The sequence below is a fragment of the Cherax quadricarinatus genome, chromosome 88 (assembly GCF_038502225.1).
Source record: "Cherax quadricarinatus isolate ZL_2023a chromosome 88, ASM3850222v1, whole genome shotgun sequence".
NCBI classification, from domain to species: Eukaryota; Metazoa; Arthropoda; class Malacostraca; order Decapoda; family Parastacidae; genus Cherax; species Cherax quadricarinatus.
In genome coordinates, this window is record NC_091379.1 from 17,016,477 (window position 1) to 17,040,679 (window position 24,203).

Below are 24,203 nucleotides of genomic sequence, written 5' to 3' on the forward strand. Positions count from 1 at the left end.
AGCTGAGAATTTGGTTGACTGGAACAATGTAATTGGCCTAGAATAGGACTCGGTGGGCAAAAATCATCAATGCTTAAATATTTCCGACAGCAAAATTCGTGTTAGAGTAATTTTTCCATCAAATTTCATACTTTTTCTTTTATTACCTTCAGAAAAAAATTCTCCATCATTTCATAAGTGTAAATAATAATTTTCTTTGTTTTTTTTGGGGGGGGAAGAGAGGGGGGATAGAATTCATGGATCCTGTGGACAAGTTTAAGATCTAAGTCCCTGAAAGGGTTAAAAATAGGAGAAGAGCATTATTAGATGGAGAGTTGGAGGTATTGAGATGAAGGGAGTATTTTGAGGAACTGTTAAATGTTGATGAAAATAGGGAAGCTGTGTGATTTCATGCATTGGGCAAGGAGGTATAACATCTTGTAGGGGTGAGGAGGAGCCAGATATAAATAAGTGTAGGGGAAATGTGTGAAGTTGTGGGTAGAATGAAAAGGAGTAAAGCAGCTGGGATTGATGGAATAAAGACAGAAATCTTAAAAGCAGGTGGGAATGTTGGAGTGGTTGGTGCTTTTATTTAATAAATGTATATAAACCTAGGTAGTAAGTTAGTAGACAGCAACCACCCATAGAGGTACTACTGTCCTGCTAAGTGATTGTGTAATGGAAGTTGTGTTTCAGAGTGTACTTCTCGTCAAAACATGGAAATAGTCACACTGACTTTTACTAGGTTAACCCTTTCGGTCGCATATATACATCTTATGAGCCAGTGTTTTGGACGTATTAACACGCATAAATTCTAGCAGCTTCAAATCAAGCAGGAGAAAGCTGGTAGGCCCACATGTGAGAGAATGGGTCTGTCGGGTCAGTGTGCACCACATAAAAAAAATCCTGCAGCATGCAGTGCATAATGAGAAAAAAAATCTGTTTTTTTTTTTTATTAAAACGCTGACTTTAAGGTGTATTTTCGTATAGTATTTATCATTGTAGTAGGTTGGTAGACAGCAAACACCCAGGGAGGTACTACCGTCCTGCCAAGTGAGTGTAAAACAAAAGCCTGTAATTGTTTTACATGATGGTAGGATTGCTGGTGTCTTTTGTCTGTCTCATAAATATGCAAGATTACAGGTACGTCTTGCTACTTCTACTTACACTTAGGTCACACTACACATACATGTACACGTTTATTTATACACACTCATCTGAGTTTTCTTTGATTTTATCTTAATAGTTCTTGGTCTTATTACTTTTCCTTTTATATCCATGGGGAAGTGGAATAAGAATCTTTCCTCCGTAAGCCATGCGTGTTGTAAAAGTCAACTAAAATGCCGGGAACAATGGGCTAGTAACCACTTTTCCTGTAAAGATTACTAAAAAGAATAAGAAGAAGAAAATTGTCAAAGTGGGAAGTCTGAATGTGCGTGGATGTTGTGCAAATGATAAGAAAGAGATGATTGTGGATGTTATGAATGAGAAGAAACTGGATGTCCTGGCTTTAAGTGAAACAAAGCTGAAGGGGGTGGGAGAGTTTCAATGGAGAGGAATAAATGGGATTAGGTCAGGGGTTTCAAATAGAGTTAGAGCTAAAGAAGGAGTAGCAATAATGTTGAAGGATAAGCTATGGCAGGAAAAGAGGGACTACAAATGCATAAATTCAAGGATTATGTGGAGTAAAATAAAGATTGGATGTGTAAAGTGGGTTATAGTAAGCGTGTATGCACCTGGAGAAGAAAGAAGTGTAGAGGAGAGAGAGAGATTCTGGGAAATGTTGAGTGAATGCGTGGGGAGTTTTGAATCAAGTGAGAGTAATGGTGGTTGGGAATTTCAATGCTAAAGTGGGTAAAAATGTTATGGAGGGAGTAGTAGGTAAATTTGGGGTGCCAGGGGTAAATGTAAATGGGGAGCCTTTAATTGAGCTATGTGTAGAAAGAAATTTGGTAATAAGTAATACATATTTTATGAAAAAGAGGATAAATAAATATACAAGGTATGATGTAGCACGTAATGAAAGTAGTTTGTTAGATTATGTATTGGTGGATAAAAGGTTGATGGGTAGGCTCCAGGATGTACATGTTTATAGAGGGGCAACTGATATGTCAGATCATTATTTAGTTGTAGCTACAGTTAGAGTAAGAGGTAGATGGGAAAAGAGGAAGGTGGCAACAACAAGTAAGAGGGAGGTGAAAGTGTATAAACTAAGGGAGGAGGAAGTTCAGGCGAGATATAAGCGACTATTGGCAGAAAGGTGGACTAGTGCAAAGATGAGTAGTGGGGGGGTTGAAGAGGGTTGGAATAGTTTTAAAAATGCAGTATTAGAATGTGGGGCAGAAGTTTGTGGTTATAGGAGGGTGGGGGGAGGAGGAAAGAGGAGTGATTGGTGGAATGATGAAGTAAAGGGTGTGATAAAAGAGAAAAAGGTAGCTTACGAGAGGTTTTTACAAAGCAGAAGTGTTATAAGAAGAGCAGAGTATATGGAGAGTAAAAGAAAGGTGAAGAGAGTGGTGAGAGAGTGCAAAAGGAGAGCAGATGAAAGAGTGAGAGAGGCACTGTCAAGAAATTTTAATGAAAATAAGAAAAAATTTTGGAGTGAGTTAAACAAGTTAAGAAAGCCTAGGGAAAGTATGGATTTGTCCGTTAAAAACAGAGTAGGGGAGTTAGTAGATGGGGAGAGGGAGGTATTAGGTAGATGGCGAGAATATTTTGAGGAACTTTTAAATGTTGAGGAAGAAAGGGAGGCGATAATTTCATGCACTGGCCAGGGAGGTATACCATCTTTTAGGAGTGAAGAAGAGCAGAATGTAAGTGTGGTGGAGATACGTGAGGCATTACGTAGAATGAAAGGGGGTAAAGCAGCTGGAACTGATGGGATCATGACAGAAATGTTAAAAGCAGGGGGGGATATAGTGTTGGAGTGGTTGGTACTTTTGTTTAATAAATGTATGAAAGAGGGGAAGGTACCTAGGGATTGGCGGAGAGCATGTATAATTCCTTTATATAAAGGGAAAGGGGACAAAAGAGATTGTAAAAATTATAGAGGAATAAGTTTACTGAGTATACCAGGAAAAGTATACGGTAGAGTTATAATTGAAAGAATTAGAGGTAAGACAGAATGTAGAATTGCGGATGAGCAAGGAGGCTTCAGAGTGGGTAGGGGATGTGTAGATCAAGTGTTTACATTGAAGCATATATGTGAACAGTATTTAGATAAAGGTAGGGAAGTTTTTATTGCATTTATGGATTTAGAAAAGGCATATGATAGAGTAGATAGAGGAGCAATGTGGCAGATGTTGCAAGTTTATGGAATAGGTGGTAAGTTACTAAATGCTGTAAAGAGCTTTTATGAGGATAGTGAGGCTCAGGTTAGGGTGTGTAGAAGAGAGGGAGACTACTTCCCGGTAAAAGTAGGTCTTAGACAGGGATGTGTAATGTCACCATGGTTGTTTAATATATTTATAGATGGGGTTGTAAAAGAAGTAAATGCTAGGGTGTTCGGGAGAGGGGTGGGATTAAATTATGGGGAATCAAATTCAAAATGGGAATTGACACAGTTACTTTTTGCTGATGATACTGTGCTTATGGGAGATTCTAAAGAAAAATTGCAAAGGTTAGTGGATGAGTTTGAGAATGTGTGTAAAGGTAGAAAGTTGAAAGTGAACATAGAAAAGAGTAAGGTGATGAGGGTATCAAATGATTTAGATAAAGAAAAATTGGATATCAAATTGGGGAGGAGGAGTATGGAAGAAGTGAATGTTTTCAGATACTTGGGAGTTGATGTGTCGGCGGATGGATTTATGAAGGATGAGGTTAATCATAGAATTGATGAGGGAAAAAAGGTGAGTGGTGCGTTGAGGTATATGTGGAGTCAAAAAACTTTATCTATGGAGGCAAAGAAGGGAATGTATGAAAGTATAGTAGTACCAACACTCTTATATGGATGTGAAGCTTGGGTGGTAAATGCAGCAGCGAGGAGACGGTTGGAGGCAGTGGAGATGTCCTGTCTAAGGGCAATGTGTGGTGTAAATATTGTACAGAAAATTCAGAGTGTGGAAATTAGGAGAAGGTGTGGAGTTAATAAAAGCATTAGTCAGAGGGCAGAAGAGGGGTTGTTGAGGTGGTTTGGTCATTTAGAGAGAATGGATCAAAGTAGAATGACATGGAAAGCATATAAATCTATAGGGGAAGGAAAGAGGGGTAGGGGTCGTCCTCGAAAGGGTTGGAGAGAGGGGGTAAAGGAGGTTTTGTGGGCGAGGGGCTTGGACTTCCAGCAAGCATGCATGAGCGTGTTAGATAGGAGTGAATGGAGACGAATGATACTTGGGACCTGACGATCTGTTGGAGTGTGAGCAGGGTAATATTTAGTGAAGGGATTCAGGGAAACCGGTTATTTTCTTATAGTCGGACTTGAGTCCTGGAAATGGGAAGTACAATGCCTGCACTTTAAAGGAGGGGTTTGGGATATTGGCAGTTTGGAGGGATATGTTGTGTATCTTTATACGTATATGCTTCTGAACTGTTGTATTCTGAGCACCTCTGCAAAAACAGTGATAATGTGTGAGTGTGGTGAAAGTGTTGAATGATGATGAAAGTATTTTCTTTTTGGGGATTTTCTTTCTTTTTTGGGTCACCCTGCCTCGGTGGGAGACGGCCGACTTGTTGAAAAAAAAAAAAAGAAAAAAAAATCCAGTTCAGTGGCATTGTTCCCCAGTGTACAACATGGCCGTATTCCACTTTGGCTTTCATCAAACTGGTGGGGATTTGGAACAAAATTGACAGCTTCCTGCCAATCCCAGGTGCGGTCTGCTGGTGGGTACTGGATATTGACAGGTGGTTGTGGAGGCTGGTGTGGTGGGTGGGTGGGGGATGGTGGCCTTTGTTGTAGACCAGCTGAGGCAGCAGCGTGGGTGGCACCATGGCCCACTGCTGGTGCCTTACAGCCGGCACCACCACTACCACCACCATGCACATTTTCCATCCCAATTGCAACACTATCATCATCCTTTTCACTGTCTGTTCCTGTTGTACAGCCACGGGATGTACTCCGAGATGTACTCCTTCCCCTTGGAATAGCATATGGCACACTTCCAGAGCGCATATATCTTCGTATATACTGACGCTTCATTGGAGAATATTCCACTTCAATATCACTACAGGAACTGGTTTCAAGAGGTTGTAGTTCATATTCACTATCACTATCATCGCTAATGCTCACATCTGTGTCCGGGATTTGGGAAAATAAGAGTTTCCTCTTTGATTCTGGTACAACTGAACATGAACAAGATGGCCCAGCAGCGGAGGTGGAAGGCTGAGGGTCGTCTGGGTTTTCCTCACTATTACCGATATTATGGTCATTAGTTTCGGTCACAACTTCACCAAAACCTTGAAACTCATCTTCACTGGTACTTCCATCTGTATTAGAACTGTCACTGGGGAACAAGTGTCCCAATTTGCCGAGGAGTGAGGAGCTTCTTACCGCGAGGCATGGTGAACAAGGTCTACTAAAATGGTGTTCCCACAATGCGCCACTGGGTCCCAGATTTTTTTTCTACTGCGCACACCGACCACACAGACCCATTCTCTCACATCTAGGCCTACCAGCCTTTTTCCGCGAGATTTGAAGGCGCTAGAATTTGTGAGTACTAGTACGTCAAAAACACTGGTGCGTAAGCCGTACAAGTACGGCCGAAACCCCGAAAGGGTTAAAGATAGACAATCCAAACAATTTTTTCATGAATGAGCTTCAAAACCCTGCCAGTGTAGGCCAGATTTATGACATAACCCTAATTCCACTGGACTTTGAGAAAGCCATCGACAACATGCCCATGCACTCAGCCCCATGCCCAGACTCGTGGAACTCGGTGTTCATTAAAAACTGCAAGAAACCCCTCTCACGGGCCCTAAGTATGCTATGGAGAAGGAGCTTAGACACAGGCGAGATCCCACAGTCACTAAAAACAACAGATATAGCCCCACTCCATAAAGGGAGCAGCAAAGCAGTAGCTAAGAACTATAGACCAATAGCTTTAACGTCCCACATCATAAAAATCTTTGAAAGAGTTCTAAGAAGCAGGATAGCAAACCACCTGGACTCAAAAAACTTGCACAATCCAGGGCAACATGGTTTCAGAGCAGGTCGCTCCTGCCTTTCGCAACTGCTTGACCACTATATGGTCCTAGATGCACTGGAAAACAAACAGAATGCAGATGTAGTATACACAGACTTTGCAAAAGCCTTTGACAAGTGCGACCATGGTGTAATAGCACACAAAATGCATGCTATAGGGATAACCGGCAAAGTAGGCAGATGGATCTTCAACTTTCTAACCAATTGCACACAAAGAGTAGTGGTAAACAGAGTTACCACAAGGCACAGTACTCGCACCTATCCTGTTCCTTATTCTCATATCAGACATAGACAGAGATGTAAACCACAGCGCTGTATCATCTTTTGCAGATGATACTAGGATCTGCATGAGAGTGTCATCCATTGAGGACATGGCAAAGCTCCAAGAAGATATAAACCAAGTTTTCCAATGGGCAACAGAGAACAACATGATGTTCAATGAAGACAAATTATAACTACTACATTATGGAAAACTGGAGGAAATAATAACTTGCAAAGAGGAGCTTACGACGACGTTTCAGCCCGTAAGCTCCTCTCTTCTATATGCGGGTTATTTGTGTATCGTTCCAGTCACGGTATTGTGCCTTTTTCAGTTATAAATAATAACTAGGACTGAGTATACTACAAACTCCAAAAAAGTACAGGAATACATAAACAGGGTTTTCCAGTGGGCAGTGAAGAACAACATGACGTTCAATGGTGATAAGTTCCAGCTGCTTAGGTATGGAAAAAATGAACTCAAAAGGAGCACTATATACAAAACTCAAGAGGGTCACCAAATAGAACGTAAGGAACACGTACAAGACCTGGGAATAATTATGTCAGCGGACCTTTCTTTTAAAGACCATAACAAGACAAAAATCACGACAGCCAGGAAGATGACTGGGTGGGTATTGAGAACTTTCAAAACAAGGGAAACAATGCTGATGGTGACACTATTCAAATCACTAGTGCTCCCTCACTTAGAATATTGCTCAGTGCTGACGGCACTGTTCAGGGCAGGAGAAATATCGGAGCTGGAACAAATACAGAGATCGTTTATGGCTCACATTGCGCCAGTAAAGCACCTAAACTACTGGGAACGCCTGCAAGTCTTAAACATGTACTCATTTGAGCGGAGGAGAGAGAGGTACATGATAATATATTCCTGGAAGGTACTCGAGGGCTTGGTCCCAAATCTGCACACTGCCATGACAACATACTGGAGTGAGAGATATGGGAGGAAGTGTAAAATAAACCCAGTGAGGAGCAGGGGTGCGGTGGGGACAATAAGGGAACACTGTATCAACATCCGGGGTCCCAGACTTTTCAACATCTTAACAGAAGATATCAGAAACACTGCTGGAACAAGTGTAGAAGCCTTCAAGAGGAAACTAGACAAGTATCTTCACCAGGTGCCAAATCAACCAGGCTGTGATGGATATGTGGGGCAGTGGGCCTCCAGCAGCAACAGCCTGGTTGACCAGGCGAGCACCAGACGAGCCTGGCCCATGGCTAGGCTGAGAGAGTAGATATACTCTTGAAATTCTTCAAAGGTATAAAGGTACACAATAGAGCAGAAAAGTAATGTGAAGGACCTGGGTGCAGGACCGGATTAAGAAGTCTCCGGGCCCTAGGCTATTCAGATTGGCGGGGCCCCCTTGAGTTACAGGTAAGCGAAGCGACCCCTTCCAGCTTGGGGGTGGGGGGGGGGGTCGGTGTGAGCCTGTTTAAGGTCTAATTAAATACATTCTGGCTATTTAGATTAAATTTAATAGGGAAAGTACATCAAGACAACCAAAACCATTTACCAACAGCCATTATAACTATCTTGTTAAATCATGCATTTTAAAGAGAATAAACTCAAGACAGCATAGTATTACTAGATTAGGCTATTAAAGTAGTGACATCATGTACCTATTATATTCAGCATAACCACTACAGCACTATTATTCCCTTTATAAATCACTGACCATTATTGTTATCATTGCATCATGCATAAGACTATCAAATCATATAAACTCAAGAAAGTAAAGAATTGTTTATATTCACAGGCACTTCTTAAATAAACTTTTTTCTGGGTTTCATATTGGGAAAATCATCAGTTATATTCTGAAAATCAATATTTCTTGTTAGATCAGACTCAATGGTCAACAAGGCTAGGTTACACAATTTGTCTTGGCTCATTGTTGAACGGAGCTGGTTTTTCACTCTTTTCAAAACAGAAAATGAACGTTCTCCTTCACAGTTAGTAGCTGGAAGTGTTAGGTAAAGGCGATACACTGTGGAAATAAATGGTATAAAATACCGACACAATGGAAATATAAACACATATGCAGTATAATGTGATCCTTTATTGACTACGTTTCGCCCACACAGTGGGCTTTTTCTAGTCACAAACAGAACTACCTGGAGTGGAAGGAACGCGAGTATTTATAGTCAGGTTCAGAATGCTGAGGTCAGGTGGAGAATGCTGCATCTGATGATGTACCGAGTGGGGTTATAGAGTCTAAAATCTTGGGTAGCTTGGAAAGGAGATTGGATAAGTTTGTGAGCAGACCTTCTACAGTGTTCTTCCATTCCTGTGTTCTTATGTGGGATAGCGATGAAGAAGTTTCTTGGCAAGTGGTTCAGCTATGTTATAGAAGCCACTATTCTGGTTGAAGTTGTCGGATATAGAAATACACTATAGCGATACACTGTCAACATTAGGGAAGGTTTCTGAGATACCTGCATTTCTTAAATGTTTCAAAGCAGCTGAGGGTGCACATTTTTCAGGTGGAGCTTTAATCTGATTCATATACCCAGAAAAATGAACTATTTCTTCAACAAATGTGTCCTGAACATCTGTTGAAAGGTGTTGTTGCAACTTTAATGCAGCTTCTCTCAATTCTGCATCTGGCATAGTAGTAATTTTGAACAGAAATCCAAACTTGTTATTGAGATTCTGGTAGATTTCTTTTCTTTTCACCAATTCTGTAATCAGTGAATTCAGAATGACGAAGTATGTAGCTGTCTTACATTTCTGCCTTGGTAGCAACACAATTTCATTGTCTGGCTCTTCAAAATTGCGTTTCCTCTTCCTTGACCGCTGATGATCAGCCCGGTAACTGTAGTCTTTCACCAGCAGTTTAGCTTTCTCTTCAAACATTTCAAAAGCTTCATCATTGCGAAGTGAGCTTACAAATTCCACTAAGCCTGCATAGAGGTTAGCACAAGTAGCCATTTCAATTTCAATTTTCTGAAGTGTCTCGTTCGTGGCATTTAACCGTTCCAGTATACAATCCCAAAGCACACAGAGTAAGGCCAATTCAAAATCTTCCAATTTTGATGCTAAGCTGGCTGCTTCGCTTCTTGTAGTTGCTGTCTAGTCTTCATCCTCTGCTATTTGGATCAAAGCAGAAAGTATTTCAGCAAAGCTGTCTTTCAAAGCATGTGTTGCATCATGCTGCGCTGACCACCTTGTTGTTGATAATGATTTGATGATGTCTCCATGAATGGTTGACTTGAGTATACTCCACCGATGCGTTGAAGCAGAGAAAAAATTAAAGAGTGCTTGTAAAAGTCCAAAAAATGAAACTGCAGCGACACAATACTCCGCAGCACATGACCCAACAAGATTAAGAGAATGTGCTGAGCAGGCCACATATTCAGCAAGTGGGTTGATTTGCTCGATACGGGCTTGCAATCCCGATATGTTACTTGCATTGTCGTAGCTCTGGCCATGGCAATCCATAATAGAGAGATCATGTTCAAGCAGAGTATCCAGTACTACATTCATCATTGTTTCTCCATCATGGTCTGAAAGAGGAATGAATTTTATAAAGCTCTCTACAGGCTTACCACTGGAGTTGACAAAGCGGACAATGAATGTCAATTGATCTGTATGTGAAATATCTGGTGTTGAATCTACACTTATTGCAAAGTATTTTGCAGTTTTCACAGCTGCTATGATGTTATTGAGGACCTTCTTAGTCATCAGTTCAGTAAATTCATTGCATATAGTAGATGACATGTAAGATACAGTGCCTCTTCCTGCATTCCCAAGGCGTGACACATGATTTGCTAAGAATGGATCAAATTGTGCTAACAGTTCTATGATCCCTAGGAAATTGCCATTGTTTTCCGAACCAAAAACCTCATTTTCTCCATGGAAAGCAAGTCCTCTTAGAGCTAAGAATTTTACAACAGCAACAACTCTTTAACTTTTCTCCAATAAGTGCGTTCTTTTTCAGTTTGATTTTCCAAATGAGAATCCAATAAGCCTTTTTTCTGTGCACGAAATACACTGGCTAAAATGCAGCTCCTGTGAGTGGTGTTGTTTTCATGTTCCTCGAAACTCTTGGAATTTTTCCAGTCATTGAATCCCTGTGTGAAGGTATTTTCTTTGGTAGAAAATAGCTTGCATGCTGAACAGTACACTTTTCCTGAGCTTTCAGAGTATACCATACATGATCTTTTCACAGTTTCTGAATTTGCAAGCTTCCTATAAAACATAGATGACTTTAAACAACGACGACTTCCATCATCATAAATCCTTGCTGATTTCCTAAAGTCAATGTTCAGAGTGTAAATGAAGTTTTCTGCAATGAAAGCATTACGTAGAGAATCTGGGATTACATTTGGCCATGAGGCAGGATCTTTTAAGACAAATCCTGTGGATGAAATGTCCGTTGAGACATTGAGAGGAGACACAAAAGAAGTAGATGCTGGCTGAGAAATAATGGAGGGAGGGCTTTCTGTATAATCTGACGTATCTGCAGATTCAACTGTACTGGTAACATCAGAAACTGTTTTTGTGAGCATGTCTGTGATCTTTCTGCAGCTTCCTACATCTTTCTTTTTCTGTTCTTCTTCTTGAATTTTCTTCTTTCTTTTCTGTGACCCACTCGCATAAGAACGTCCAACATCACGTTCACGAGATGCCGTAATGAGGATGTATCACTGTCTGTAATCATGCAAATACAAATTTTTCATTATCAATTATTATTAATTTTTTAATTATTAAAAATTTTTTTCTGTCATTTGGGGGGATATGGCCCTTGTAGCCCCCTTTCCTCTGGCTACGCATCTAAAAATTCAAAACGTTACCAGAAAGGAGTCATATACAGAACTTTTACCATAGATTAGGTTAGTTATTTGGGCTACGAATATTTTACTAATTCATCCTCCTTGATCTCCAATTTACTTAAACAGAAATCATACCGAGTCCAAGAACAATGCACAATGGTATTTATATTACCATTTTCATAACTAAACTAATCATTATGTTTTGCATGATATATGGCCTACCACCATAGATAAGGACATGAGAATTAAAGAATGCAGGGACAGTTTTCAGTTTCACCCAACCAACGATTTTCTGATGTGGCTTATGTGTTTCTGGGGAAATATGTAGTAAATTAATTGATGTTCTACATCACTTACGTTGCAACTTGAAAACTAAGCATTTGCGACGGAAGTGATGTAGAACATCAATCAATTGAGATCTGTTATTGAAATGATAAAGACTTAAAGACAGGACAAAGTGCTTTTAAAACCTACAAACGGAAGTCAGTTTGCGTTTTTAGGTTTTTCTTTATAGTATTTTTACCAAAAAAGCGTCTTTACTGGTCCATGTGTCTTGACTGGTCAGGTAACCCTATCAGGTACCTCCCTTAACATTTAGAGGTGAAAACAAACATTTATCCATACACATCAGTGTCTATCAACAACACTTCATTTAATTTGTCACAGTACAAGTCCAGATAACGTGTAATTACTACAGAAAATTGGAGAGGAATCTCCCATACTCGCCCATTAGCGGGAAAACACAGCTGTTCTGATGTAAACAAAGGCGTGTTGAGTGTTGCCATCTATGGTTAGGTTTATTTATTTTTATTTTATTTTATTTCATTATTTATTTTTGTTTTGATTAATTTTTAAAAATAAATTTTACTCTCCAAACACTTGAAGTTTTTAGGTAGGGACCCCTTTGCACTTGCACCATGTGCGCAGTCTTGGATGAGCCCCTGAACCCCTTGGACCGCGGGGCCCCCAAATGCGCGGGGCCCTAGGCAAATTCCTAGTTTGCCTATGCGGTAATCCAGCCCTGCCTGGGTGTGGTAATGTCCGAAGACCTCACCTTCAAGGACCACCACAATGCCACTATCACATCTGCTAGGAAACTGATAGGATGGATAATGAGAAGAGATGCTAAGCCAGTGATGATCCTTTTTAAATCACTTATTCTCTCTAGGCTGGAATACTGCTGTACATTAACATCCCCATTCAAGGCAGGTGAAATTGCAGAACTAGAGAATGTACAGAGAACCTTTACTGCACGTATAAGTTCCATCAAACACCTTAACTACTAGGAGTGCCTGGAAGCACTTGACTTAATAATAACAATATCTTTATTTAGTACATGTACATGGTATACAGACCTAGCTGACAACAATGAGATACTACTACATAGAAAGCCCCTTGTTATGCTCCACATATCGGGCAAATTAGGTCAGTGTCCCAGGATGCGACCCACACCAGTCCACCGACACCCAGGTACCCATTTTGCTGATGGGGAACATAGACGAAAGGTGGAAAGAAACACGCCCAATGTTTCTACTCTGGCTGGGAATCGAACCCAGGCCCTCGCCATGTGAAGCGAGAGCATTAGCCACCAGGCCACCAGAGCCTTACTCACTAGAGCGCAGGCGGGAGAGATATAATCTACACCTGGAAGATTCTAGAGGGACTGGTCCCTAATATGCACACAGCAATCACTCCATACAAAATCAAAAGACTTGGCAGGTGATGCAACATACCCCCAATGCAAAGTAGGGGCATCGCTGATACACTAAGAGAAAACGCAAAAGTGTCTGGGGCCCAAGACTGTTGACTGTTCAACAGCCTCCCACCAGCAGTAAGGGGCATTACAGGAAGACCCCTGGTTGTCTTCAAGAGGGAGCTGGACAGATACCTAAAGACGGTGCTGGATCAGTCAGGCTGTGGTTCATATGTTGGATTGTGTGCGGCCAGCAGTAATAGCCTCGTTGATCAGGCCTTGATCCACCGGGAGGCCTGGTCATGGACCGGGCCGCAGGGGCGTTGATCCTCGGAATGCCCTCCAGGTAGTATGTTGGGCACAGTCGTCATTTGTGTACTAGTATGTTAGACACAGTCGTCAGTTGTGTATACTAGTATGTTGGGCAGTCATCAATTGTGTACAGTGGTCCCTCAATTATCGTCCATAATCCGTTCCTGGAAGTGGGACTATTATCGAAATAGACGATTTTCGAATCAATTTTCCCCATAAGAAATAATGTAAATACAATTAATCCGTTCCTGACACCCAGAAGTATTAAAACAAAAAATTTTTTTACATGAAATATACATGTAGTACATAAACAATACAATGGCACATGATAAATGAAACATTTAACAGCATAGCACTTACCTTTATTGGTGATTCTTCTTAGTGTATGGAAGACTGGAGGAGGAGAGAGATTGCATTAGTTACTCTTTGGAAGAGGAATCCCCTTCCATCAACACCTCACGTACCAAGTGCTTTTGTGGGGTTACTTCTGTTCTGTTTCTTAATGCCACTAGGACCAGCTTGAGAGTCACTGGAGTCCTGTCTCGCAAAAAAAAATGTCCAGAGAGCTCTGTTTCTGGCGTCTCTTTAAAACTTCCCTAAAATGGGCCAAGTCTCTGTCACTGTACAAGTTGCCGATATGGCTTGCAACATCCTTCTCAGGGTGATGTTTCTCCATAAATCTTTCCATCCTACCCCACATTTCAAAAATCTCCTTAATTTCTGAAGAAGGCATCTTCTTCCATCTCTCTTCCTCCGCCTCTGCAGCAAGATTCTGAGCTGCGATCTGTTGCTCTTCCTGCTGAAGCTCTTGCAGCTCCTCAGTGGTTAGCTCTTTGTTGTGGTCCTCCACCAACTCTTCCACATCCTCCAAACTCGCATCCAACCCCATGGAACTCCCCAGTGCCACAGTAGAGTTCACAACTGACATAGGCTCATCAGGGGCAGCCTCAAACTCTTCAAAAACCCTCTTGTGGACACAATCTGGCCACAATTTTCTCCAGTGTTCAAAGTCCTGGTAGTCACTCCCTCCCAAGCCTTACCTATAAGGCTTATGCAATGGAGAATACTGAAGTGTTCTTTACAAAAATCTCTTAGGGTCAAGTGAGTGTCTGAGGTCACATTAAAGCACCTTTGAAACATTGCTTTGGCGTAGAGTTTTTTAAAGTTTGAAATGACCTGCTGGTCCATGGGCTGGAGGAGAGGAGTGGTATTCGGGGGCAAGAACTTTACTGTGATGAACTCAAACTCCTTCAGAATTAGGTCATCCAAGTTTGGAGGATGAGCAGGTGCATTGTCCATTACTAGGAGGCACTTGAGATCCAATTTCTTTTCCAGAAGGTAATTCTTCACACTACGGCCAAACACTTCATTGAAACACTCAACGAAAATGTCCCTTGTGACCCATGCCTTATTATTAGATCTCCAAAACACACACAATTTACTCTTCACAACATTGTTTTTCTTAAACACTCTGGGATTTTCAGAATGGTACACTAGTAATGGCTTCACTCTGAAATCCCCACTAGCATTAGTGCAGAACATGAGCGTCAGCCTATCTTTCATAGGCTTGTGTCCTGGCAGTGCCTTTTCTTCCTGAGTAATGTAGGTCCTCTTTGGCATTTTCTTCCAAAAGAGGCCTGTTTCATCACAATTGAACACTTGTTCAGGTTTCAGTCCTTCAGCCTCTATGTACTCCTTGAATTCCTGCACATATTTTTCAGCTGCTTTTTGGTCTGAACTGGCAGCCTCACCATGCCTTATCACACTACACTGTGTATGCCAGTACGCTTCTTAAATCTCTCAAACCAGCCTTTGCTGGCCTTAAATTCACTCGCATCACCACTAGTTGCAGGCAATTTCTTTACCAAATCGTCATGCAACTGCCTAGCCTTTTCACAAATAAGCGACGTCATAAGACTATCTCCTGCTAATTGTTTCTCATTTATCCACACCAATAATAACTTCTCAACATCTTCGAGTACTGGTGATCTCATTTTTGTCAGCATATTTACCCCCTTTGCAACAACAGCTTTTTTTATTTCCTTTTTCTTGGCCACGATGGAAGATATGGTTGTACGAGATTTGTTATACATCCTGGCCAGTTCGGCCACACGTACCGCACTTTCATATTGTTCAATGATGTTTTTCTTAAATTCAGTCGTATTTCTCACCTTCTTTACCAAAGGCTTGGCACTAGGAGCTTTCTTTGGAGCCATGGTAGCTTATTTAGCACTTGCAAGCACTAAAATGAATGGAATATTATGAAATATTTCGTATGAACACGTGAGGGGATCGTCGCTCACTGGTAAACAGTGGCACACTGGCTGAGAGTGGCTCAGAGCCGTGAGTACGCGTCCAGGACGAAAGACAATTAGCGAGTTAACGGACCATTTGCGAGCCAATGTTTAGACGAAATAACAGGACTATTTCTGAAATGTACGACTTTCAGGCCGGACAATTATTGAGGGACCACTGTACTAGTATATTGGACACAGTCGTCAGTTGTGTACTAGTATGTTGGGCACAGTTGTCATTTGTGCACTAGTAGGTTGGACACAGTTGTCAGTTGTGTACTAGTATGTTGGGCACAGTCGTCAGTTGTGTACTAGTATGTTGGGCACAGTCGTCAGTTGTGTACTAGTATATTGGACACAGCTGTCAGTTGTCTACTAGTGTGTTGGAAGCAGTCATCAGTTGTGTACTGGTATGTTGGACACAGTTGTCAGTTGGGTATTAGTATGTCAGACACAGTTTAAAGGTTAAAGATGCCCTTTTAGGTACCTGTCATAATAATAATAATAATAATAATAATAATAAAAGTTTTCATTCCTACTGTTCTGATTCTCGAGTGAAGTGACTCGATGCTTGTGAAGGTCTACTGATTCCTTGGATCAAATTTTAATATCTTCCATTCTTCAGGTGCTGTATGACTCCTACAGGTTTAGTGCTTCTTGATTGTAATAATGTAACCTCATCTCTTTTAGTCTTGTAGCTCTTAATGAGAACTTTCATTGATGAAGTTATTTTTCTTCTTTGACTTCTGCTTGCAGCCTTTCTTATAAATCTATTAACATAGCTTAATAAAAAATTCAGAAAATTAATTGGTTTGTATATTTTGACCCCCTGCTGGGATCCTCTTCAGCAGATACACAAATGAAAGGAGAACCTGAATTTATAGGAAGGTTGTGCCTCATACCTGCATGCTTGAGAGGCACAACCTTCCTGTAAACTTATGTTCTCCTTCCATGAAGAGGACCCCAGCAGGGGGTTGAAATACAAGTACCATCCGACTTATGACCTGCTTGACATACGACCACTCATACTTACGACTGCACTGTTTACAGCTTGGTTTAGGTTACTTGTACTTTTCTGTTCATGCATTCGAATGTTTTCGTATGTTTTCATGCATGTGAATGTTTTGTATGCTAATAAACAGCTGTTTGTGTTGTACACAATGTTTCTCCTAAACCTTACAGTATAAAATACAGTACTAAAAGCATAAGGTTTAACTTGTCCATTTTGACTTAGGACCGGTTGGTCAGAACCAAGCTCAGTCGTAAGTCAGATGGTACTTGTATACTTATTACTCTGGATAATTAGTATCTCCATGTGGGTTATTATTGAGCATTAACAAGTTTTCATTACACTGTAGTTATTCATAGGTTAATAATTTTTGTTAACATAGCTTAATAATTTTCAGAAGATGTTGCTGAGGACATGATTACTCTCAGTGTTGCTAGTGGTGTAGTATCAAAGTTGACAGCGCTAGTTGGAGTGGATCAAGATGGAAAGCCAGTCAAGCAAATTCACCATGAGGTAAGTCCAGAACTTGAGGTAAGTAGGGTTAATTATGGAGGTTTAAAGTCACTCATTCTTTCAATCTAATTCTCTTTTAACCCTCTTGGTGTTGGTCACGTTGCATCAGCTCTTTGAAGCTATTGTCAGTCCTGTAGTATGATACCATGAGCTCAGCTCAGTCAGATAAGCTGCGAGTGGTAAATTTGCAAAGCTTAAAGTGTGTGGTTTACATCTTCTTCTTTCAACGTACCAGCCGTATCCCTTGGTTTACTTGGTCCCACTTTGTTTTTGTTATTGAAGTTGAATTTGGTGAATGCTCCCTCGTGACTAATCTCCTTATGTCGGTCTGGGGCTCCGCGCATACATGACTGAACCTCAATTATGTTGTGATCTGAGTATATTGTTTTTGATATGGTGATATTTCTTATCAGATCATCATTGTTAGTGAAGATGAGGTCTAGTGTATTCTCCAGTCTAGTAGGCTCTATTATTTGCAAGAACAAGAACTAGAAAGAAAATAGAAGAAAACCCAGAGGGGTGTGTATACATATGTGTAGTGTGACCTAAGTGTAAGTAGAAGTAGCAAGACTTACCTGTAATCTTGCATATTTATGAGACAGACAAATGATACCAGCAATCCTACCATCATGTAAAATAATTGCAGGTGTGGTTTACATATTATACAATATTAATTACAAAGAAGGCAACTAACATGCCTAGGCATTTTGGGCAGACTAATACTAATTCTTATTTTATATTGACACAGGCTGTGGAGAAGTATATTTTAATATACATTATTGCATACTGATATAAAACTTAGGTAATTGAAGTGACTAACATTAATTAGAGTGATAATATAGTGAGGTGTAGTGCAAAACATATAACAATATTAGAATTAGTTAATTTAGGTAGTAGGCTGGTAGACAGCAACCACCCAGGGAGGTACTACCGTCCTGCCAGGTGACTGTGAAATAGAAACCTGTAACTGTTTTACATGATGATAGGATTGCTGGTGTCTTTTTCTGTCTCATAAACACTCTGGATAACAGGTATATCTTGCTACTTCTTCTTAAACTTAGGTCACACTACACAGGCACGCACATGCATATATATACATACACACATCTAGGTTTTCTTTTTTCTAAAAAGCTCTTGTTCTTCTTTGTTTCCACTATTGTCCATAGGGAAGTGGAAAGGAATCTTTCCTCCGTAAGCCATGTGTGTCTTATGAGGCGACTAAAATGCCAGGAACAATGGGCTAGTAACCCCTTCTCCTGTAAGTATTTACTAAAAAAGAGAAGAAGAAAAACTTTATAAAGCTGGGATGCTTGAATGTGGGTGGATGTAGTGCGGATGACAAGAAAGAGATGATTTCTGATGTTGTGAATGAAAAGTTGGATGTCCTGGCGCTAAGCAAAACAAAGCTGAAGGGGGTAGGGGAATTTCGGTGGGGAGAAATATATGGGATTAAGTCAAAGAGTATCTAAGAGGGTTAGAGCTAAGGAAAGGGTAGCAATAATGTTGAAGGATCAGTTATGGAAGGAGAAGAGGGAGTAGAAATGTGTAAATTCAAGGATTATGTGGATTAAAATAAGGATTGGATGCGAAAAGTGGGTCATAATAAGCGTGTATGCACCTGGAGAAGAGAGGAGTGTAGAGGAGAGTGAGTGAGTTTGGGAGATGTTAAATAAATGTATAGGAACCTTTGAACCAAGTGAGAGAGTAATTGTGGTAGGGGACCTAAATGCTAAAGTAGGAGAAACATTTAGAAAGGGTGTGGTAGGTAAGTTTGGGGTGCCAGGTGTAACTTATAATGGGAGCCCTTTGATTAAACTTTGTACAGAAAGGGGTTTAGTTATAGGTAATACATATTTTAAGGAAAAAGAGGATAAATAAGTATACAGGATACGATGTAGGGGAGTAAGGGAGAAAAAGTTAGCATATGAGAGGTTTTTACAAAGTAGAAGTGACACAAGGAGGGAAGAGTATTCGGAGAGAAAAAGAGAGGTTAAGAGAGTGGTGAAGCAATGTAAAAAGAGAGCAAATGAGAGAGTGGGTGAGATGTTATCAACAAATTTTGTTGAATATAAGAAAAAGTTTTGGAGTGAGATTAACAAGTTGAGGAAGCCTAGGGAACAAATGGATTTGTCAGTTAAAAATAGGAGAGGAGAGTTATTAAATGGAGAGAGTTAGAGGTATCGGGAAGATGGAGGGAATATTTTGAGGAATTGTTAAATGTTGATGAAGATAGGGAAGCTGTGATTTCATGTATAGGGCAAAAGAGGAATAACATCTTGTAGGAGTGAGGAAGAGCCAGTTGTGAGTGTGGGGGAAGTTCATGAGGCAGTAGGTAGAATGAAAGGGGGCAAGGCATCTGGGATTGATGGGATGAAGATAGAAATGTTAAAAGCAGATGGGGATATAGTTTTGGAGTGGCTGGTGCTATTATTTAATAAATGTATGAAAGAGGGTAAGATACCTAGGGATTGGCAGAGACCGTGCATAGTTCCTTTGTATAAAGGCAAAGGGGACAAAAGAGACTGCAAAAATTATAGGGGAATAAGTCTGTTGAGTACACCTGGTAAAGTGTATGGTAGTTATTATTGAAAGAATTAAGAGTAAGAGGGAGAGTAGGATAGCAGATGAACAAGGAGGCTTTAGAAAAGGTAAGGGGTGTGTAGACCAAGTGTTTACAGTGAAACATATAGGTAAACAGTATTTAGATAAGGGTAAAGAGGTTTTTGTGGCATTTATGGATTTGGAAAAGGCGTATGACAGGGTGGATAGGGGGGCAATGTGGCAGATGTTACAGGTGTATGGTATAGGAGATAGGTTACCGAAAGCAGTGAAGAGTTTTTGTGAGGATAGTGAGGCTCAGGTTAGGGTATATAGGAAAGAGAGATGAGAGATTATTTCCCAATAAGAGTAGGCCTTAGACAAGTATGTGTGATGTCACCGTGGTTGTTCAATATATTTATAGGTGGGGTTGAAAGAGAAGTGAATGTGAGGGTCTTGGCAAGAGGTGTGGAGTTAAAAGATAAAGAATCAAATACAAAGTGGGAGTTGTCACAGTTGCTTTTTACTGATGACACTGTGCTCTTGAGAGATTCTGAAGAGAAGTTGCAGAGGTTGGTGGATGAATTTGGTAGGGTATGTAAAAGAAGAAAATTAAAAGTGAATATGGGAAAGAGTAAAGTTATGAGGATAACAAAAGGATTAGGTGAGGAAAGATTGGACATCAGATTGGAGAGGAGAGTATGGAGGAGGTGAATGTATTCAGATATTTGGGAGTGGACTTATAAGCAGGTGTGTGTATGAAAGATGAGGTGAATCATAGAATTGATAAGGGAAGTGACCCCTGAAATGACCTAATCCCCTTGTGGATGTCTATAAGATTCCTTGTAAAATTTGCAATAAATGAAAGTTTTTACAGAAGAATCTCCCGCCAGCACATGTGGGAGATTTAGACTGAGAGAGAGACGAGGAGGAGGAAAAAGATATGGAGGGGGATTCCCCTTCCAAACAATAACCTCTCTTCCCTCTCTCCTCCTCCCTGTCTTCCATTCATCAATAACAGCCTTCAGTAAAGGTAACTGTCATATTAAATGTTCATTCTTTTGTGCATGTAAATCTAACTATAAGGTAAAAAAATTTTTTTTGTTGATACTTCTGGGTGTCTGGAACGAATTAATTGGATTTACATTTTTCTTATGGGGAAAATGGATTTGCAAATTGTCAATTTCGATAATAGTCACACTCTCTGGAACAAATTATGAAAAACAAGTGTCCACTATACTAGTGTGACCTAAGTGTAAGTAGAAGTAGCAAGATGTATATAAAGGGCCCCGCTTTACTGCGTTCTGCTAATATGGACATTTCAAATTATGACCAAAAATCGCTGTACGGCTTTCCCCACTTGACTTTCTAATACGGTCACCGCGCCCCTACCTGGTTTGTTTACATTCTCCGTGAGCACTGCGTCTCTCCATTATGTCTGGGAACTTTCAAAAATTTCAAGTGTTTTAGTTATTTCATGTTTTTTGTATATATATACATGTTTTTTTTTTTTTCTCCCAACAAGTCGGCCGTCTCCCACCGAGGCAGGGTGACCCAAAAAAAGAAAGAAAATCCCCAAAAAGAAAATACTTTCATCATCATTCAACACTTTCACCACACTCACACATTATCACTGCTTTTGCAGAGGCGCCCAGAATACAACAGTTCAGAAGCATATACGTATAAAGATACACAACATATCCCTCCAAACTGCCAATATCCCAAACCCCTCCTTTAAAGTGCAGGCATTGTACTTCCCATTTCCAGGACTCAAGTCCGACTATATGAAAATAACCGGTTTCCCTGAATCCCTTCACTAAATATTACCCTGCTCACACTCCAACAGATCGTCAGGTCCCAAGTACCATTCATCTCCATTCACTCCTATCTAACACGCTCATGCACGCTTGCTGGAAGTCCAAGCCCCTTGCCCACAAAACCTCCTTTACCCCCTCTTTCCAACCCTTTCGAGGACGACCCCTACCCCTCCTTCCTTTCCCTATAGATTTATATGCTTTCCATGTCATTCTACTTTGATCCATTCTCTCTAAATGACCAAACCGCCTCAACAACCCCTCTTCTGCCCTCTGATTAATGCTTTTATTAACTCCACACCTTCTCCTAATTTCCACACTCCAAATTTTCTGCATAATATTTACACCACACATTGCCCTTAGACAGGACATCTCCACTGCATCCAACCGTCTCCTCGCTGCTGCATTTACCACCCAAGCTTCACATCCATATAAGAGTGTTGGTACTACTATACTTTCATACATTCCCTTCTTTGCCTCCATAGATAACGTTTTTTGACTCCACATATACCTCAATGCACCACTCGCCTTTTTTCCCCTCATCAATTCTATGTTTAACCTCATCCTTCATAAACCCATCCGCCGACACGTCAACTCCCAAGTATCTGAAAACATTCACTTCTTCCATACTCCTCCTCCCCAATTTGATATCCAATTTTTCTTTATCTAAATCATTTGATACCCTCATCACCTCACTCTTTTCTATGTTCACTTTCAACTTTCTACCTTTACACACATTCTCAAACTCATCCACTAACCTTTGCAATTTTTCTTTAGAATCTCCATAAGCACAGTATCATCAGCAAAAAGTAACTGTCAGTTCCCATTTTGAATTTGATTCCCCATAATTTAATCCCACCCCTCTCCCGAACACCCTAGCATTTACTTCTTTTACAACCCCATCTATAAATATATTAAACAACCATGGTGACATTACACATCCCTGTCTAAGACCTACTTTTACCGGGAAGTATTCTCCCTCTCTTCTACATACCCTAACCTGAGCCTCACTATCCTCATAAAAGCTCTTTAAAGCATTTAGTAACTTACCACCTTGCAACATCTGCCACATTGCTCCTCTATCCACTCTATCATATGCCTTTTCTAAATCCATAAATGCAATAAAAACTTCCCTACCTTTATCTAAATACTGTTCACATATATGCTTCAATGTAAACACTTGATCTACACATCCCCTACCCACTCTGAAGCCTCCCTGCTCATCCGCACTCCTACATTCTGTCTTACCTCTAATTCTTTCAATTATAACCCTACCGTATACTTTTCCTGGTATACTCAGTAAACTTATTCCTCTATAATTTTTACAATCTCTTTTGTTCCCTTTCCCTTTATATAAAGGGACTATACATGCTCTCCGCCAATCCCTAGGTACCTTCCCCTCTTTCATACATTTATTAAACAAAAGTACCAACCACTCCAACTCTATATCCCCCCCTGCTTTTAACATTTCTTTCATGATCCCATCAGTTCCAGCTGCTTTACCCCCTTTCATTCTACGTAATGCCTCACGTACCTCCCCCACACTTACATTCTGTTCTTCTTCACTCCTAAAAGATGGTATACCTCCCTGGCCAGTGCATGAAATTACCGCCTCCCTTTCTTCCTCAACATTTAAAAGTTCCTCAAAATATTCTCGCCATCTACCTAATACCTCCCTCTCCCCATCTACTAGCTCCCCTACTCTGTTTTTAACTGACAAATCCATACTTTCCCTAGGCTTTCTTAACTTGTTTAACTCGCTCCAAAATTTTTTCTTATTTTCATTAAAATTTCTTGACAGTGCCTCTCCCACTCTTTCATCTGCTCTCCTTTTGCACTCTCTCACCACTCTCTTCACCTTTCTTTTACTCTCCATATACTCTGCTCTTCTTATAACACTTCTGCTTTGTAAAAACCTCTCATAAGCTATCTTTTTCTCTTTTATTACACCCTTTACTTCATCATTCCACCAATCACTCCTCTTTCCTCCTGCCCCCACCCTCCTATAACCACAAACTTCTGCCCCACATTCTAATACTGCATTTTTAAAACTATTCCAACCCTATTCAACCCCCCCACTACTCATCTTTGCACTAGCCCACCTTTCTGCCAATAGTCGCTTATATCTCGCCCGAACTTCCTCCTCCCTTAGTTTATACACTTTCACCTCCCTCTTACTTGTTGTTGCCACCTTCCTCTTTTCCCATCTACCTCTTACTCTAACTGTAGCTACAACTAAATAATGATCCGATATATCAGTTGCCCCTCTATAAACATGTACATCCTGGAGCCTACCCATCAACCTTTTATCCACCAATACATAATCTAACAAACTACTTTCATTACGTGCTACATCATACCTTGTATATTTATTTATCCTCTTTTTCATAAAATATGTATTACTTATTACCAAATTTCTTTCTACACATAGCTCAATTAAAGGCTCCCCATTTACATTTACCCCTGGCACCCCAAATTTACCTGATAAATTTACTCTGATAATTATACAGTGGACCCCTGGTATTCGATGGCATCGGTATTCGATAAATCCGGTATTCGATACATTTTATCGCAAAAAATTTTCCTCGGTATTCGATTGAAAACAAGGTATTCAATACGATTCGTACGAGACGTGTCCACGTGTGGCCTGAACTGCCCCTTGTGTGCCAGTGTTTACAAGCCAGCCAATGTGCGTGCATCTAAGGATACATTCGGTACATTCCATATTATCACTGTGTTTGGTGCTTGTTTCTGCAAAATAAGTTACCATGGGCCCCAAGAAAGCTTCTAGTGCCAACCCTTCAAGAAAAAAGTCGCTAATGACTTACGAAATGAAGAAAGAGATAATTGCAAAGTACGAAAGTGG

The 24,203-nt window shown here is 40.5% G+C and overlaps 1 protein-coding gene across 4 annotated transcripts in view; it reads left to right on the top strand.

Annotated features, from left to right (window-relative positions):
- The window catches only part of LOC128698666 (von Willebrand factor A domain-containing protein 5A), a 267,556-nt gene that overhangs the window by 146,690 nt on the left and 96,663 nt on the right, over positions 1–24,203 (top strand). For all 4 annotated transcript variants that reach the window (XM_070104010.1, XM_070104012.1, XM_070104009.1 and 1 more), the window contains exon 14: positions 16,870–16,985. In XM_070104010.1, coding sequence (XP_069960111.1) covers positions 16,870–16,985 — 116 coding nt within the window. The remainder of the gene's footprint in view (positions 1–16,869; positions 16,986–24,203) is intronic.